Source organism: Ursus americanus, chromosome 22 (genome assembly GCF_024610735.1).
Source record: "Ursus americanus isolate L20-20 chromosome 22, mUrsAme1.1.p, whole genome shotgun sequence".
NCBI classification, from domain to species: Eukaryota; Metazoa; Chordata; class Mammalia; order Carnivora; family Ursidae; genus Ursus; species Ursus americanus.
The window spans coordinates 3644072-3662391 of record NC_142148.1 but is presented as its reverse complement, the minus strand read 5'-3'; the positions used below and the strand labels follow the sequence as shown (position 1 = coordinate 3662391).

General features: G+C 56.2%; 1 protein-coding gene across 1 annotated transcript in view; it reads left to right on the top strand.

Moving 5' to 3' along the window:
- PHACTR3 (phosphatase and actin regulator 3) overlaps positions 1-18320 on the top strand; it is a 211480-nt gene that overhangs the window by 98536 nt on the left and 94624 nt on the right. Inside the window, exon 2 of the mRNA XM_045795392.2 lies at positions 17406-17567. Within this exon, the coding sequence (XP_045651348.2) occupies positions 17406-17567 (162 nt within the window). The remainder of the gene's footprint in view (positions 1-17405; positions 17568-18320) is intronic.

The window sequence follows — 18320 nt, the reverse complement described above, 5'->3', positions numbered from 1 at the left end:
CCCCCACCCCACATGGCAGCCCCAGCCCACACAGTGGCTTGCTGGCTCCTACAGACCCGTGTTGTGGACACACGCACATCAGTAAACATTACCAGCAGCCACGAGGAGGCCACAGGCTCACATGGACAGGCAGGTGGAGAATGGAACTGGCAGAGGCCACGACCTGTGACATAAGGTCTCTCCGTTGCCGTCCCCTCACTTACGGGGGTGACGGCCGTGGAGTGTGGCCCGGCAGTGGCGTCTCTGTCAGGCCCCCAAGGACATACGGCTGAAAATGAAAGACTTAATCAAAGTGTTGCTCTCCTGTGATTCCCTTGAAAGCTGTGCGGCTTTGCCCAGGATCTCCATGGTGTCCTCATGCATTGGGCAGATATGTACCGAGTGCCTGCTGTGTGCCAGGGACCGTGATATGGCAAGGCCACCCAAGGGGCCTAGAAAGACTGATGTCGAAGCAGGTGGGGGGCTCCTGTGGTTGTGAAGCTTTGCCACGTCCCAGACACCACGATGCACCCCCCCCGCCCACATGAGCTCACCCAGCCCTCACAGGTGGGGGCCGGCATCATCCCCGCTGCACGGCGGTCAGGCCTCTGAGGCTCTGAGAGGCCAAGTGACTTGTCCGCGTTTGGGCAGCTCACGAGAGCTCGCATCCGCAAGTGGTCTGTCTGGCCGTGGCAGCCAAGCTTGGCAGGTGCTGCCCCCGCTGTGCAGGACGGGCCTGCGGGGGCCTCTGCTCTCCCCAGAGGCCTTTCCCGGGGACTGACTTTGTGCAGGGGTCTGCCCTGATTGGTGGTGGTGAGCAGGACCCGCCTGGCTCTGTGCTCTACGGAGGCTTCCAGCGAGACGTCCAGCGAAGCCAGCAATGCTCTGTGAGACACAACGGAAGGCAGCGGTGATAGAGAGGCTGGGTGCACAGAGCGGGGCCCCCAGCCCTGACTCTGCAACGGGATTTATCTGGGGAGGAAGCGAAGTTTAAGCTGTGATCCGGAGTAGGAATTAGCCAGCCGAAGATGCGGGGCAAAAGGGTTTTATAAGGGAAGGCATGTGTAAGAGTTCTTTTTTTTTAAAAGATTTTATTTATTTATTTGACAGAGAGACAGCCAGTGAGAGAGGGAACACAAGCAGGGGGAGTGGGAGAGGAAGAAGCAGGCTCCCAGTGGAGGAGCCTGATGTGGGGCTCGATCCCAGGACTCTGGGATCACGCCCTGAGCCGAAGGCAGACACTTAACGACTGAGCCACCCAGGCGCCCCAAGAGTTCTTGAAGCAAAAGAAAAGAGACCTCGGGAATCATGAAGTGGCCAGTCTGGTTGGGTGATCAATGATGAGGCCAAGAGTAGCAAGACCAGACCCCTTGGGGAGGATCCTGGAGGCCCTGAGGGCAGCTGACTGAGCAGGGGATGACTGGCATCCAACAGAAATCTATTGAGTCCCTGTTGCCCTTGGTGTATATAAATGCTAGATAGACAGAGTCCTTGCCCTCCAGGAGCTTGTATTCCAATGGAAAAGCAAACAGGTAAACACACAACACAGCATCAGAGAGCAATAGGGGCCCCAAAGGAAGTGAAACAAAGGGAAGTCTCAGAGTAAGTTGTGAAAGGTGTAGGAAAGCCATGTGAAGAACGTGGGTGGGGAGAGAGGGCACATTGGTGCCGTCAAGACTTGGAGATGAGGAGTCAGCAATGTGGCATTGTTGGGGGAAAGGCATTCCAGGCAGAGGGGATAGCTGGTGCAAAGGCCCTGAGGCAGCAACCAACTGGGCATGCTCAAGGAATGCAGAGTATGGTCAGTGTGGCTGGAATGGAGGGAAGGGGCTGGAAAAGCCTCCAAAGGAAGACAGAGGGTCTTCAAGGAGTTTGGGTTTGATCCCAAATGGGGGAGAAGCCACTAGAGGGTTTAAGCAGGGTGTGGCAGGGCCTGATTTGTAATTTTGACCATCACTGTGCTTCTGTGCAGCCAATGGATTATGGAACTGCAAGCATGGAAATTGGGATGGGTGGAGGGGGTGAGCTCTTGCTACAGAAGTTGGTGAGTCGACCTGAGCCAGTCCGTGGCAGGGAGAGGAGCTCAGGCAGATTTGGACGATGTTGGCACGTGCTCACACTTACTCTGATATGGAGCTCCTGACCAGGGGGCAGCGAGGACCACAGCTGTGGGCAGCAGTCCCGGGTCCGGAAGTCCACTTGTCGCAAAAGACACTACCATCCGGGGAGGTTGGGAAAGACCCCCATGGTTCTCAACTGGCTCAGAGATGTTGCTGAGAGCGGATGCGGGCCGGCCCGACCATCTTGTATTTTCCTGTTTTCATAACGGGTTTATGGAGCTGTAATCCACATGCCGTACAAGTCACCCACGTAGAGTGTACGATTTAGTATGTCCCCACGCTTGTGCCACCATCACCGCGATCTGTATACATGGAATGATACCACGTGTGGGCTTCTGTGACGTGGTAGGATTCCGAGGTTCATCCGAGTGGAGCAGGTGTCTGTCCTTCACTCCCTTATGTGACTGACCACTGTGTGGACACACCGTATTTTATTTATCTGCTCATCCGGTGGTGGAAGTTTGGGTTGTTTTTTCCCCACTTTTTGGCTATGGTGGGTAATGCTCCCACAAATATTCATGAACAGGCGTTTGTGCGGACGTATGTGTTCAGTTCTTTGGGAAAAATTCCTGGGAGTGCAATTGTCAGCGGGTGACTCTGGGTAACTGGTCAAGAAACTGCCAGACTGTTTCCCACAGCGGCTGCCCCCCTTCCATCCCATCCGCTGTGTGCTGGGGGCTGCCATTTTTCGCATCCTCACCCACGCTTGTGATTGTCCCTGAACACCTCTGACACGCTCTGTCACACTTGCCCTGAGCAGTTCCCTGGTGATTTACAAACCAGGCTCCTGGGAAACAGCACCCCCAGTCCCCAGCTGCATGAGAAGCTGTGCGTCCCATGTTCTCTGCTCCCAAGGGTGAGGAGGTCCTCGTGCTCTCTCCACCACGTGGGTTCATATCAACCCACCGGGAGGACTGAACGTCTCAGGCTTCACTTCATTTACTTAATGGATGAGGAAGGAAATGGTTTCTGAGGCCAAGACCCGAGCGGTCCCCGAGGACTCCATTTCGACAGTGCATTTAAACATCTACTTGGGGGTTCGCTTGTTAGGCTGGGAACTGTGACCAAAGACCTTTCAACATGTGATGTTTATAAAGGGGGTTTGAGAGTGATGACTTTTAAAAAGGCATTTGAGTGGGGAGGACTCATTTTGGGGTCCATGGTGTGTGTGGAGTTTGCAAAAGCAGCTGGACAGGGCGTGCCCTTTGTCACGCTCTGGTCTGGGGTGGGGGTGAGCAGCAGAGATGTGTGGAAATCTCCTTCCCCTGGTAAGCTGTGAAGCCCGGAGTTCACATCCGGTGCCATCACCCGGGGCTGTGTGATCCTGGGCCAGTCACTTTGCCCTTCTAGGCTCTACTTGTCTCTTTGGCACGTGGCTCCTGTTGCACATGCAAGATCAATGGGCAGTGGCAACGTTTTGGAGAAAGTGCGACTGTGACTATTCCAAGCTGTCTCTTTCCATGTGGCTTCACACACTGTGTTTTTCTTTTCTTTTTTTTTTTTTAAGACTGTATTTCTTTATTTGAGAGAGAGAGCATGAGCGCAAGAGAGAGAGACAGAGAGAGAGCATGAGCAGGGGGAAGGGGCAGAGGAAGAGGGAGAAGCAGACTCCCCGCTGAGCCGGGAGCCCAATGTAGGACTCGATCCCAGGATCCCGGCATCATGACCTGAGCTGAAGGCAGACGCTCAACCAACTGAGCCACCCAGACGCCCCACACATGGTGTTTTTCTGAATGCAAAGTGCTCACCCCAACTCATTCTCATCTGAGCTTGAGTCAGATTTCTTCTAGGACATTTGTCCCATCCCCCATTGCCTGTTCCCAGACACCGCTCTCCCTCAAAACACTTACCTAGGCGTTGCAGTGCAGTTATAAATTCAATTCTTTGATTGATGCCTGTGTGTCTGTGACCCCGGGTAGGCTGTGAGCCCAGGTAGACTGTGAACTCAGGTAGACTGTAAGCCCAGGTAGACTGTGAGCCCAGGTAGACCGTGAGCCCAGTGAGGGCAGGCACCCTGTCTAGTTTTGCTTATCAGTGTCACCCTAGCACCTGGCACAAAGTAGATGGTAGTCTTAGTTTGGGTTTATTGCAAGGAGACTGGAATGTGGGTCTGAGAGCAAGTAACTCATAAGGAAGTGGTCCCAGGAGAAAAAGAAATAGGAAAGAGGAAGGGGCTGAGGGGGTGTGATCTCAGGCCGAGGGCAGTTACACCTGATCCCACGGGGGACTCGGGGTGTGAGCAGCTCCCCAGAGTCTGTCTCTAATGGAGGCAAGGGGGCTGGGCTTTACTTCTGTAACGTCACTGGCTTGGGCCAGCCAGGCTGTGTCCACCGCCAGCACTGCCTCCTCTCTCCCAGGAAAGCCGGCAGGGCCCGCGGTCGTGGTGTCAGGACCGCAGGGACCCAGGGGGAGCCTGCCCCAGAGTCCGTTCACATCCAGTGTCTGCCCACGTCTTCCTGCTCGGAAGGGCTGCCACGTGGTCTCTGGTGGGCTCTGACGCTAGAGCTTGATCATCAGCCGAAGTGGTGCTTCCACGTGGCAATCGTGTGAGCCCAGCCAGAATGCTTTGAAATTTGGGATACTTAACACGTTTTTAATTTAGGGTAATTGCAAAGTTTGCATGCGACTTTATGCTTGTATGGCTCTTTCAGATCTGCATGAATCACAGTCCTGATGTATGTGTGGGTTATCGTTCGGCATCCCGACCGGCTTCCTTCTGGACCCCAGGGTCCTGGTTCAGCGAAGGGCTGGGTGGACGTGCATGAAGGAGGACGCCAGGTTGGGAAGCGAGCTGGCGTTAAGTACATGGGGAGGCTGCTCGGCTCAGTGCAGACCTGCTGGGGCTAGGATAATCACGTGATTTATTCTCTGGGACCCGGCTTTCCTCAGCACCGGGTCACGCCATGCGCAAGATGCAGGTGAATGGAAAAATGCAGGACTGTTTCCTTTTTGTTCCTACCCAGAACCCACCGCTCTTTTTGCTCAGTTGTATTAGTCTGACCCTGGCTTTATGACATGACGGAGAGCTCCGCTGGGTCAGGACAGGCTTTTTAACAGAGGTAAAATGACCTCAACTTAACCTTTAAAATATCTAAGTTTAATATTTTATAATTTTTTTAAAAAGATTTATTTATTTTAGAAAGAGAGAGCATGAGCAGGCAGGGGAGAGTCTCTCAAGCAGACTCCACGCTGAGCACAGAGCCTGACCCCAGGACCCTGAGATCATGACCTGAGCCGAAACCGAAAGTCAGATGCTTAACTGACTGCACTACCCAGGTGCCCCTTAAATTCAACATTTTGACTATTTTAAAGGGTACAATTCTGAGGCATGCAGTACATTCACATGGTTGTGCAACCTCTCTCTAATTCCAGAACTTTCTCATCACCGAAACAGAAACTCTGCCCATCAGCAATCACCCCCCATCCCCCTCCCCCCAGCCCTGGGGACCCCTGATCCGTGTTTACCTATTCTGGCCGTTTCATACCCGTGGACACGTCCTTTGTGTCTGCCCCTCTCTCTCGGCATTCCACTCTGGGTGTTCGTCCATGTCGTGGCACGTGTCAGTGCGTCATTCCCGCCACGTGGGAGACAGGCTGGCCTTTGCTCAAATTTGGTTAAACATGGAAATAAGACCCAGCAGTCGCCTTCCCGGGTATACACCCAGAAGAATTGGAAATAGGTCTTCCAGCGAACACGTGCCCGCGAATATTCATAGCAGGGATGTGATGAACAGAGACACAAAACGTGGTGCGTCCATACGCTGGAATCCTGCTTTTCTTTCATACTGATGACCACTCCATAGCTCGTTTACCTCCCGCTGGGTCTTTGAGACTCTCATCAGATGTCGTCAGGCGTCCTCTGTTGGCAGGAAACTTACCTGAGCAGGAGACCAACCCTCGCCTTGCCCACAGAGCGCCTCTGTCGTGGTGCCTGGTCTACACGTCCCTTCCTTCCCTGATCCCTTCCAGATCTCTTGGGAGCCTGCGGTGGGCGGGGCCTGCTGTTCCTCTCCAGTGGGGAGGTCCGAGTGAGAGAGAACGCCCCAGAGGAGCCCTGGCTCGCAGAGCCCAGCTGTGCTGTAGCCCCACGGCCCTCCCTGTGGAGGACAGACTGGCATCCAAAGTCGAGAGAGCACAAGGAGGCGGCTGGCAGAGGTGGGAGGGAGAGGGCTCCTCCAGGGGCCGCCAAGTGCAGGGTTCCAGAGGTGGGAAGAGCCCCCGGGGGCTGGGGCTGCTGGTCGGGGAGAGGCTGGGGCTGAGGCACAAAGTGAGATTTTATTCTAATGCTAGTGGAAGCCACTGGAGCTGGGAGAGGCTGGGATAAGGGGACGTGTGACGTGACCTGGGGCCAGATGTTGCAGGGACCCCAGAGCCACGAGGGTGAGTGGGACCTGCGTGTATGAGCCGCAGAGGGTGCAGGGGGTAAGGTTGTAATGTCCAGGTCCCTGTTCTGCCGTTGCCACCCCCACCCCAGACGCTGGGCCTGGGAGCGCTGGGTTAGGTCTTGGGCCCAGAGTTGATGTTCACCAAAGCTGTCTGAAGTGTGAGTTGGTCAGCTAGCGTGCAGTGCAGGGGGGAGTGGGCAGAGCTGGCCGCCTCACCAGAGCGGCTCCCGGGTGCCCCGTGATGAGGGAGAGCAATGGCTGGGGCTGGGGTTAGCCATGCATCCGTCCGCTGGGACCGGCCCTCCCCGGGGGCACCGGGGGGCTGTCTCCCAGCACAGCCAGGGACTTGGAGCATGCTCTGAGTGGACAGGAGTCAGCGGCTGTGGCGTGGTCCTGGAAAGTGTGCGCTGTGCGGACTCGCCGGCTGGCTGGGCTGTGTCCACTCTGCAGGTGCTTCTGCGACAGCCGCCGGGGGGCCGGGCCAGGACGGGGCCCGTGGTGAAGCTAGGAGCCACAGTGACAACAACAGCAGAGACACGGCAGGTTCTCAGACGTAGGGGCCTCTGCTCTCGGGGGAGGTTCTCAGGGCGGCCACGAGTGAAGCACTGAGGCGCCGGAAGGAGGCAGCGCCAGGCAAAAACCTAGCGTGGCTAGAAAGTCCACAGATTCAGGAAGGAGCCCCACTTGACAGATCCTGAGAAACACGTCTTGTTCTGTGGGATTTTACGCTTCAGATGGGCCTGCTCTCGTTACCCACAGGTAGAGACTGGACTCGAGCACAGAGGAATCCGCCTCTCCTTTCCTTTGGCTTCTCAAATACTTGCGGAGCCCTTGCTGGGCCCTCCTAGGCTCTGTTTTAGGGCTTGGGGAGGTAGTTCCATGGGACACACTTGGTCCCTGCTCTTCGGGTCAAATTCCCAAGAAGGATATCCAACTAGTGAACAGGCAAATCGACAGCTCATTGTAAATCGCACTGAGGTCTATGGTGAGAAATGGGACGGGAAGCCCAACAGGTGGGTGTGGAGGCTGGGACCATGAGGAGTGAGTAGGAGTTCATCAGGGAAAAGTGTTGCCTCCAGAGGGATTGGAAAGGGGGCAGCCTTATGTCGGGAGAGCTTCAGAGGGAGAGGCAGCAGTCAGTGGAGCAACGCAGGGAGGTGTGGTGCGGGATGAGCTTAAGAAAGCAGACCCCAGAATCTGGGGTCACTGTCGGGGTCTTGTGTTTCATCCTAAAGGCCGCTATGACATGAAGCAGGGAAGTGACGCAGACCGTGTCTGCTTAGGGGGCAGGCTTAGCGGATGCTGGGAAACCAGGGGAGGCTGCAGACTTGGGTGTGGGAAGTGACGCTGGCTTGGACCCCAGGGGTCAGGAGTGAGAGAGAAGGTCAGGGATTCTGAGCCAAAACCATTCATTCCCTCTCACCCTCTTTCTTCTCTGAGCGTCTAGTTGTACCTTTTCCCTGAAGACGTTTCCGAAGGGACCGTCTAAGGCAGGAGTTGGCAAACTATGGCCCACAAATCCAACTTCCACCAGTTTTTATAAATAAAGTTTTATTAAACGGTGTGGTCCGCGAAACCGGAGACATGTATGAGCTGTCTGGCCCTTTACAGAGAACGTTTGCGCATCGCTGATCTCAGCAAAATGAATGTGGGACACATTTTCAAAATACAAATCTTTTGGCTCAGAATCTTCCCAGCATTTAAACGTGTTTAATTCCTTTGAAAAATGCTAACGCATGCATATTTTAAAAAATCAACATTTGTCCTTAAGCTTTGACTGGCATCTGAGAACCTCATCTTACACTTTGGTTTGGAAAGTCCGGGCTAGAACTTGGGCTTTGAAGATGTTGGACAATATTATTTGTCTGGATTTACAGTGCGATGTTGGCGTCTCCCAGTGCGTTGTTTGACGGTTTATCCTCTCTCTGAAACGCTCGTTTTTCTCTCCTCCGTTGAAGAGGCTCTTTAGGGGACGGCTCTAAAAGCAGCTTCTAGTTTTTGCGAAGTCTGTGGGCTTCTTGCTAAATAATTTCTGTTAGCGTTTGCTGATGGGCAAATACAGAGCTTCCTGCGAAACCCAACACCAGCAAACGCGGGTTGGTGACGAAGGTGCTTTTCTAGATTCGCCCCTCCTCCCTCTCTGATCCCATCCCCCTCGTGCTTTAATTCCTAGTTCCAAACCCCACCAGCCTTTTCAGACCCACTTGGTTTACAGATTTGAGCTGATTTTCGCTTGGAGAACTGGCCATATGTCTGGCAGACACCAGCGACCATTGGCAGAATTATGGGGTTGATGCTAAACAGATGGGCTTTCTCATCAGATATGCTGGTTTTTCCACAATATATGCGAGGAAGAAAGAAGCCACTTTAACGATGCTGTGGTTTCTCCGCTGGTGTCGGGGTATAGACGGTGCTCATTGTCTGGTCTTTATATTTTCATCGTTGCCGTGTAGGGGCCTCGGGCAGCTGGAGGACGCTCAGAGACGTGAGAAACTTCGAGGCCCAACCTCTGCAAAGGTCTTAGAGAATCCCCATTATATTTGGAATACAGATATTGGGGACGAGACTTTTATATTCCAAAAATAAATTGTCATGAACACTTCTTCGCAGGAGTACAACTGCTTAATCTCATGTCTACTGCTCCAAATCCATTGTTGCTCCAGCCTGTGTGTGGTTTTGGCTGTCTGGGCAGCAAGGCGTAAACAGGCCTGATCCATCTGTGTAGGAAAAGCTGGCTAAACAGCTGAACAGAGTTGCTGACTGCAGGACTGCTCAGAGCCTTTGTTTGCTGTGCTAGTATGTGGCGGTCCTCCAGGGAGGGACTTTAAGTGTGCACAGTGCTTTCCCATGTGCCTTCTTCCACAGAGCATCTCCCACGCTAGAGTTCCATGGAACATGCGTTGGGAAACACTGGTGTCGTGCCCCACTGGTGAGCTCTACATCCCAAAGCTGTGCTCTTGTGCCAGTTCTGCCACTTCCCAGCTGTGTGACTTCCTACATGGGTCCCGCCCCCCAGCCTCCTCTTCCTAAATGTAAAATGGAGCTTGAAATATAGACCCTGTCCCCTGGGGTTGTTTGCTTGGAACAGACATGCAAAGAATTGGGCAGCTCCCCTTGGGCATTCAAAACTGCATTCTACAATTAAGCATCCATTCGATTCATGATATTCCGGGGCCCATTGTTCAGTCTGAAGCTTAGCAGAGCTCTTGTGTTTCTTAGCCCCTTGACTGACAAGCAGAGTACAGCAAGGACATGCGATCCGCGTCAGGGGCTGCTTGTGGTGGCAGCCAGGAGAAGGGGTGGGGCAGAGTGAAGCCTGGGCATTGCTTAGGAGTTGTAGCTGTCCCCCGCTATCGAGGGGCACAGAGGTGACTCGGGTCCCTGTTAATAACCAGTGACCTGCATTCTGATCCTGCTTCTGTTTTCCTACCGCAGGATCTGTCTCTCTCATTCATGCATTAATTCACTCTCTCCTTCATTCATTTATTCCACATGTAAGGCGCCGAGCTGGGAGCCCGGGGAGGAGGCAGGAAGCCTGCTGTGGAGCGCCCCGTGGCCTCTGCACCGGAGGGGCTGCGGCTGTCCACCCGGGGGCTGTGATCGATTGATGGGCAGGCTGGCCGAGCAGTAGAAAAAGCCTGCAGAGGTTCTGGGAAGAGAGCCATAGGCCCTTAGAAGTCCTTCTCCCCTTTTGGATAAACTCACCCTTCTTCCCGCATCCCTACCGGCCCCCTGCCGGCCCCAGCGGCCAGTCCCCGCCTCCATCCCCAGCCTGATTACGAGGAGTGCCTCCCTCCTTCCTGGAAGGTGTTCCGGTGTGGTCCCGGCTCTGCCTGTACTGATCAGTACTCCCCACATGTCCTGCTCTTCACGCATCACTCAAGAATTTTCCAGGAGGAGTGGAGAAGGTCAAACCAACCATACTTTCGCATCTGGGAGACTTAAAGTCCATTTTGAAAATGTGGTTTTGGGGGTTCGGACCCACCCTGGTGATGGGTCATTTCAACCATCTGGCACTTCTTTGTAGACAGATGTCAAGCTACATCTTTTGCAGCCTGGACACAAGCCAGGGGTCTTTGATGCTAAACGCCATGACTTTCTGCTGCCCTGAGGATGATCTCTGCTCCAGGCCTGCTCCCATCCCACAGCCCGTACCCGTGCTCACGGTAACGTCATCCTCTGCCCCGTGTGGTCTGACGCAGGGGTTAGGAAGAGGGTTTTTGCAGCAGATGTCCTGACTTCGAGCGCACTCTCACCTTTGCTGCGTGACCTGGGAAAATTATTTCCCATCTCTCTGCCTCCGTTTGCCTCCTTGTGATGGGGTTGATGAAAATAGTGATCTGCCTTCTTGGGGCTTGATAGGAATGGAATGAGCTCGTTCATGGTGGGGGCTCAGGACGGGGCTCGTCACCCCAACAGCAAGTGCCGCAGAGATGCTGCCGTGGCCGCTCTTGGTTTTTCCGGTTCGTCCCTGTGTGTCCGTGTCCCATGTGGACGGCTCTCCCTGCTCGGATGAGAACTCTGTCTCAGCAACATCTCTGGGTCGCTCCCTCCTTTCTGTGCCAGCCCGCCGCCCTCCCCCTGCCTGTCCCTGCTCCGAGGGCCCCCCTGCCTGCAGCCTGGGTCCCTGCCTCCAGCCATCCACGCCACACTCTTGAGGCCTTTCCACAGTGCTGGTCCTCAGCCCCTGCCCGCCCTCAGGGCTTCCGTCTGGGCCCCACGTGGCTCTTCTTGGCCGGGCCCCAGCCTCCATTCCAGAAACCCCGAGCTCCAGCTGAGGGCTCCCAGATTCAAGTGCACAGACCCACGCTGGCCAGTGGAGAACACTGAGGGCGACTGTTACTTTTTCTCTCGTCAGTATACTTCTAACCAGAAGATGCCGTCCTTACTTAGAGATTTTATTCTTCCTATTATGTGTAGTCAGTGGTGATGATGATAGATGGCCGTGTTGTGTAGGTGTGTGTGTGCGTGTGTGCACGTGTGTGTGCACGTGCGTGTGCACGTGCGTGCGTGTGTGTTGGTTGTTAGCTAGCACCATAAAAAGTTGGTTTCTCTGTGCAGATCTCAGTTTCCTGTGTGGAGATTTTACCGGGCTGCTTCTGAACCTCAGAGCCTGGGGACACCCCGTGGTGCTTCCCTGCCTTAATCCCCACTGCCCAGCGACCACGTCCTGTCGTGCGCGGATGGATTCGCACCCTTTTTTCAATTCCTTGTCAACCTCCAAGGCCCTGACCCCCCAGGGGCCCTCTGAGTTCTCACTGCCCCCCGCCCCGGCTGGAAGAATCGCGTCGTCTGCAGGTATCGTCCCCCGACTCAGCTCTTCCTGGTGATTCCAGGCATCTTGGTTTTCTCTGTGGTTAGCGGACCCACCAGGGCGGGGCGTGGGGGGCAGCACCTGGCAGGTGCTTTTCTCAGAAGGTGGTCACTGAGTATCGCCAGAGGGACTCTTGGGCAAGGAAGGCTCACTGAGGAAGCAGAGGCCCTGCTGCATTGGTCTGTATCCCAAGTTCTGGTTCGCCTGTGACATGAGTCGTTCCACGGTCTGAAGTTCCTCCTAGTTTCCATCCTTTTCTTCCTCCTGCCCCGTGAGCATGTCGGCTTCCCGCAAAGCAGCCCTAGCACCTGGCACGCCTCAGCCCACACCTGATGACCAAGGCTGCGAATGAGGGAACCGAAGGAGCCCAAAGTGGCCCTCAGATTGTCTGATGCAGGGGGCGCCTCCCTTCCCCCCCGAGGCCAGCCATGCGGCAGGCGGCACCCAGGAATCAGTGGGGGGGGGCTTGCATTCCTCGGGGCTTGGGGGAAAGCAGAGGTGAAGGAAGAGAGAGACAGGTCAGTGCATAGAAGACGAGGAAGCAGGAGAGCCCCAGCTCACTAAGGAGTGGACTTCGGAGTCAGACGCACGGGGGCCAGGTCCAGGCTCTGGCTGCGGTGGCTCCACGTCCCACATACACAGGCCATGCACGTATTTATTTGCTAACCCCCTGGGGGCCGGGCACCCAGTAGAGATGCCAGGGGCACACGGTGAATGAGACAGCCACGGCTCCTGTTCTCACAGAGCTTCGTGTGTTCCGGTGGGAAAGACAGATGACCGCAATCAGCAGGACGCCCCAGGACGATATCCAAGAGCCATCGGAGCGAGGATGGAGGGGATAGCATGTAGTGAGGAGCTGGCCCTGGGGTAGGCGTGAGAATCAGCCGGGTACCCAGTGAGCTCAGTCATGGTGCCTCGTTCTAGAATAGAGCCTGGATGCAGGTCTGTGGGACCCACTGGTGGGAGGTGGACAGGGTCGGGCACCAGGGGCAGCGCAGCCCTGAGGGGCCCCGGAGAGGGCTGGAGTTGTCGGGGGTGCGGGCTAGAGCCTGCTCTCCAGCTCCAGCTGTCGTGTCAGTGGGGCCGGCCACGTGGCCCGTCCATCCTTCGGGAACGCCGCAAGGCCCCCGCCTGCCCGTGGCGGCATCTTTTACTTCCTCACGCAGATGTGGGGACACATTTCTCATTAATTAACTGCTAATGCTTCGCAGGTGGCCGAGGTGGCTCTGGAACGGCACCGCTGTGTGATTCCGAGCCTAGCGGGGTCTGCTAATGCATCTGCACCTCCGGAAGCCTCCCAGCGCGGGGAGCACGTTCCTCTGGAGCCCGATGGAGACACTGCTGACTTCACGGGCTGGAGGCCGAGGGCCACAGGCCGTCCACCTGCCCTGCCTTCCCCGTGTGGACACACACGTGTAGGAACGTGCGCCGGCATGCGGCCCCCAGCCACTCCTGCGTCCCCGCGAGTGTGTGGGGGCCACGCCGTGCCAGGAGGACGCACTCCCCCCTCTCGCTCACACCAACCCGCATGCACACAGTCAGCGGCACATTCGTGCCCTCTCTGCCCTCGAGCCGCTGGTGCAGAATGCCTTCCCTGTTGCTACAGTGAAATTTCTGTCCTTGGGCCAGGCCCTGGGCCTGAGCTCTGCTGGGGGAGGTGGGGGGGAACTCCCCCTGGGGGCTGGGGGGGCTGGAGTCTGTGGCCACCTGGGCTTTGCTCCCCTGGTGACAGCTGGTGCCCTGAGGCATTGCTCCTATGAAGGTGTCTGTCCTGGGTATTTGGGAAATGGAGATGAAGATCCCTCAGGGGCTCCTGCTGAATTTTGCATCAAATTCAAGCTCCTGGGTACAGCCCCTTCCGTGCTCCAGGCTGCGTGTGAGGACCCTGTGCCTGCTCCAGCCACCAGGGGCAGAGGTGGGGTGGGGGGAGCAGGGAGTCAAATGATAATGATGGTGATGGTGGGGGGGGCACTCTATCCCTTTTACCCACCTTCCCCCGCTTCAAGTGAGCCACAGGGCTGAGCCCCAGGCAAGGATGTGGGAAGTCCCCTGCCCTTCGTTCCCCAGCAAGGCCACGACGGGCGTGAGGGTGCAGGGAAGAAATGCGGTCAGCACGTCCGACCCCGTCCGTGAGGGACAGAGCCAGGACGTGAGCCCAGCTGCCTGGTCGTGGCACCTGCATTCTGTACAACGAAACCGCACTGGTTTCCATAGCACGCCAGAAATGTTAACGCACAGCGGTGAGGATGATGAAATTGTGGGGGTGGGGGATGGCAGAGATGAGTGGGTGGGCAGATCTGGGGAGCTGTCCGGGCTTGGCGATCAATCTGCCCTTTGTGCTATAGGAAAAGGGAAAGGGTGGAAATGTGCAGAAAAGTGATGTGACCAGAGTTGTTCGTAAGGGGGGTGGGGGGACTGTGGGGAGGCCAATTAGAACACCTGTGGGGCATCTGGGGGGAGCCGCTGGTGGCCGGGAGCAGGGTCACCATGGTGTGGGTAGCCAGTGGGGTGGGATTTGGGGTCTGATTTCTGGTTTATTCTATGTGCTGCTCCTTTTTGCTTCAGCTGCTGGGAAGCTCAGAGCCATATGTGTCCCCCCCCTCCGGTGCCCTCGTGGTATCTCTAAGGCCTCGATGCGGTGGTCCTGTCCAGACTCCCCTTCCCCTGGATTTCTGCAGGCGCTCATCTTGTGGGCCCTGTGTTTCTGGTAACTGCCACCCATCTTTTGTGAGGTATAAACCAAGGGATGACAATGGTCTATTGTCCCCATGCACATCTCTGGGGATCGTCATCTTCATCTTCGAACCAGCCTGGATGCTTGGGGGGACTTGGCCAGTTCTCTCCCCCTGGTGCCAAAATGCCTCCAGGACAGCAGCCTTCCGGGGCCTGGCAGTCCTGTGCCCATCTGGCTTCTGTGGGCGGGAAGGAAAGGAGGGGATAATAACAGGACTAAACCGCCTCTGGGAAGAGAAGGACCCGTCTGCATCCTGCCCCTGGAGCGTGGAGCTGGGGAGATGGTGGAGGGAGGGGTCTGTGACCCGTGCCCTGGGGCTTCTATCGCTCGCTCCCTAGCTCATACTTCCTGGGCCCCCCCTGGGTGCTGGGGACACAGACGAAAACAAGCTCAACCAAGCTGCTTTCTCAAACAAGACACCCCGAGGCTTGTGCTTCCACACGGGTTTGCTTTGTCGACCTCTGTGGACACGGTCTCCTCTCTACAGCTAGAGCTGTTATGATGACAGCTAGAGAGAGTGGCCGCACGCCCTGGTTGGCTGGGACGGTCCTGGTTTATGCCTTTTGTTGGTGTCTCACCATTTGTGTCCTGCTCTGGGAGATGGTTTACGCAGGCACACGAGAAGATACCAAGGGGATCTCTGGAGTCAGGCTGCTCAAGGTCATGCCCAACCTCCAGCATTTCCTCCCTCTGGGAGTCAACAAGACGGCTCCCGGCCCTAACCCTCAGTGTGCTCACCTGTAAAATGGATATGATAAGAGTCTTATCTCATAGATTTACTGTGAGGGTGAAGTAAGGTGGTACCTGGCCCAGAACAGGCAGGGACTGACTTTCACTCCATCATAATTCTTGTGCTACTTGTATGTTATAAATCACCGTGACAGTTTCTACCCAGAGACCATGGTGGCATGGTATGATAAGCAGAGTGTCTACAGAGCCTTAAAACGTAGATAATGTTGTTTTACATGGATTGTAACATACTCTCAGTGAACTAGGTATTAAATGTGTTTACCTAAGTTTCCAGTCTCCATGGCCACCCTGTGGTCACCCTGAATCTTCTTTCAACACTAGGCATCAGGGATGATCATTATCTTTATTTTACAGACGTGGAAACCGAGGCTCAGAGGGGCAGGTGCCTTGCCATGAGCCCTGGGCTACTGACAGGTGTCAGACCTCAGGGATCACCTGGTTGCTGCTCCCTGGGGCTGTGTGTCCCATCAGATGGGGCACTGGGCCAGGTCTGACGGCAACCAGCCTGTCACAGGGCCTGGCCACTCTGGAGGCCTCCTTCTGCTGACAGCCCTCCTGAGACAGCTCACTCCAGCCCTGCTCTCCTGGCATCTTGGGTCCCTCTGGGGCTTCTTGGCTCTGTACAAACTCACGCTCCCCACCCCGCCTGTGGGTAGCAGTGAGGTGAATTAACCCACTGGGTGTGGAGCTAAGTTTGTGCTGGGCAGCATGCGTGTGCGTGTGTGCCCATGTGTGGGTGCACGGAGTGTCCTGGCCAGGGTCGCACACGTGTACCAGCAGCCATGCTGGGGAGCACTGGCGGGTCTGTGAACATGAGCACCCAGGGATACAGAGAGATGAAAACTTAGGGCACTCAGAGCCTTGTCACTGCCAGGAGAAAGGTCCCTTCCCTGTGCCGGGAGGGGTTTGGGGCAACTGAAGCTTTTTCCTCCATCCTCCCAGGCACTGGCCTGAGCTATGCCCGGTGGACGGGGGACCGGGTGAGCCGTGGAGCCAGCAGTGGTCACTCTCACACGGCTCTCTGATTTCTCTGTCTTGTCCGCTGCATTGTCTTGCATTCTAACGAAAATTCTTCCTTCAAACATGAGCATGTCCTAACTCCAGAAGGGCCGGTGGTGAAGCTCATATCTTCCTCTCTCCCAGGCCCCCCAGTAGTGTGTGCCCCCCCGTTGCCTGAGGGCCCCACAGACGTGTTCTCTGCGCATACGAGCGTGCGCAGGGACACGACCCCTTTACACGCGTTGCTGGCATATGCCGTATGATTTTCGTGCTGATTTACTTGACCTAGCAATCGATCTTGGCCAGGTTGCCTATCTGCTTATTTCCTTCCATGTCCGTACACGGGTCACAGAGGGGAGGGATGATCAGTGACTTAGCCAGTGGCCTGTCGATGATACCGGTCCTCCTTGTGCGACAAACAGCTCCATGAGCACCCTTGCATGTCCATCTCTGTGTGTCCCGCAGAGTGCAAAAACAGCGTAGTTTTCTGAACAAGGATCCAAAAGAGAGCTGCTTTCCTTGGTCCATTCATGCACTGACTCCTTCCACGGCTGTTCAGTGGGGAGCATGGCTGGGCCTGTGCCGAGGTCCGAGCAGAGAGCGGACAGCTCAGCAGGAGGGCAGGCACCCAGGCACCACCGGGTGCAGACTCTACCCGCACAAGCAGCTTCAGGAGCAGAAGGCAGGGCTCTGAACCTTGTCTGGGACAGGAGAACGTGGAGACTTGCAGAGAAAGTCAGATTTAGCAGAATGGCTGAAGGAGAGCAGCCGGAGAGAAGCACAGGTGAAGGGCATAGCATGAGCAAAGGTCCTGGGGTGGGAGAGATTTCATGGGGGAACTTAAGAAGTCTTCAAATTGCTGTGGCCAAATGCAAAGTTGGGGGAGGGCTTCCGGCAGGCCGCAGAAGGGTTCGGGGGGGCAGGTTTCCATAGAAGGGAGCACACGAATTCGGGTGCTGGCACATGCCACCTGTGGGCACTCGCCCATGGGAATGAGCCCCAGGCTTTGGAGAGTCACTAGTGGCCCCTAGGGTGGGGGGAGGGGGTCACCTCGGCAACCCCCCCCATGGAGTCATGTAGGATTGGTGATCACTTGAGCCCTTCCTTGGTGTTCCCCCTTCCAGATGAAATGGACCAAGCCCCCCCAGCGCGCTCCGAATATCTGGTCTCAGGGATCCGAACTCCCCCGGTGAGGAGGAACAGCAAACTGGCCACCCTGGGCAGGATCTTCAAACCCTGGAAATGGAGGAAGAAGAAAAACGAAAAACTGAAGCAGACGACGTCCGGTGAGCATGGGGGAGAGGGAGCTGGTGCCCCAGTCACGGTGCTTCTCGTGCTGACGGTTTCTACCCAGCCCCCACGGGAAGGCCAGCTGAGCTCTGTGGGCCCTGATGGCTGGAGCTCTTCAGCCTTCTCCGGTCACCTCCTTGGTGGGGTGCGTCAGCACCGGGCAGATCTGTAACCCCCTCACCACCCAGACCCACGGGGCTCACAAATCACTGGGACCTTGTTAATGCAGTCTCGGAGTCTCTGCAGGCCGGGGCAGGGAGGCTGGCTAGGGGCAAGCTGTCCTTGCTGACCACACTGGGGCCTGCCCTCCCTAGGAGTCCCGTCGGGGACTGGGAGTGTCCAGGCCCTCATCTTTACTGGATTCCTGGAGGAGAAGCCTCCAGAGCCAGCCACTCCCAGCTCCTAAGCTCTTCCTGCAGAGGCTGGCTATCAGGCTCTCCCACCCCGACACCCTCCCACCAAAGAAGCTGCCTTCCCTCACTCACCTTGGGCTGCATGCTTATACCCTGCCAGTCCCAGCTCTGTGGGAAGGTGGGTTGCCCCTCGCATCCACACCAGGAACTATGGCCGTGCCACTGGACCACGGAGGACAGATGTGGGAACAACACAGCTGGCCGTGGTGCAAGTAGTGTCCAAGTAAACACTCAGGGCCAGCCCATGGGCCAGTGCTCTTCCCGGGACCCCACCCACCTCGGGGAGGGGCAACAGTCTCAGAGCGGGGAAGCCAGGCCCAGGGTCAAGCAGCCAGC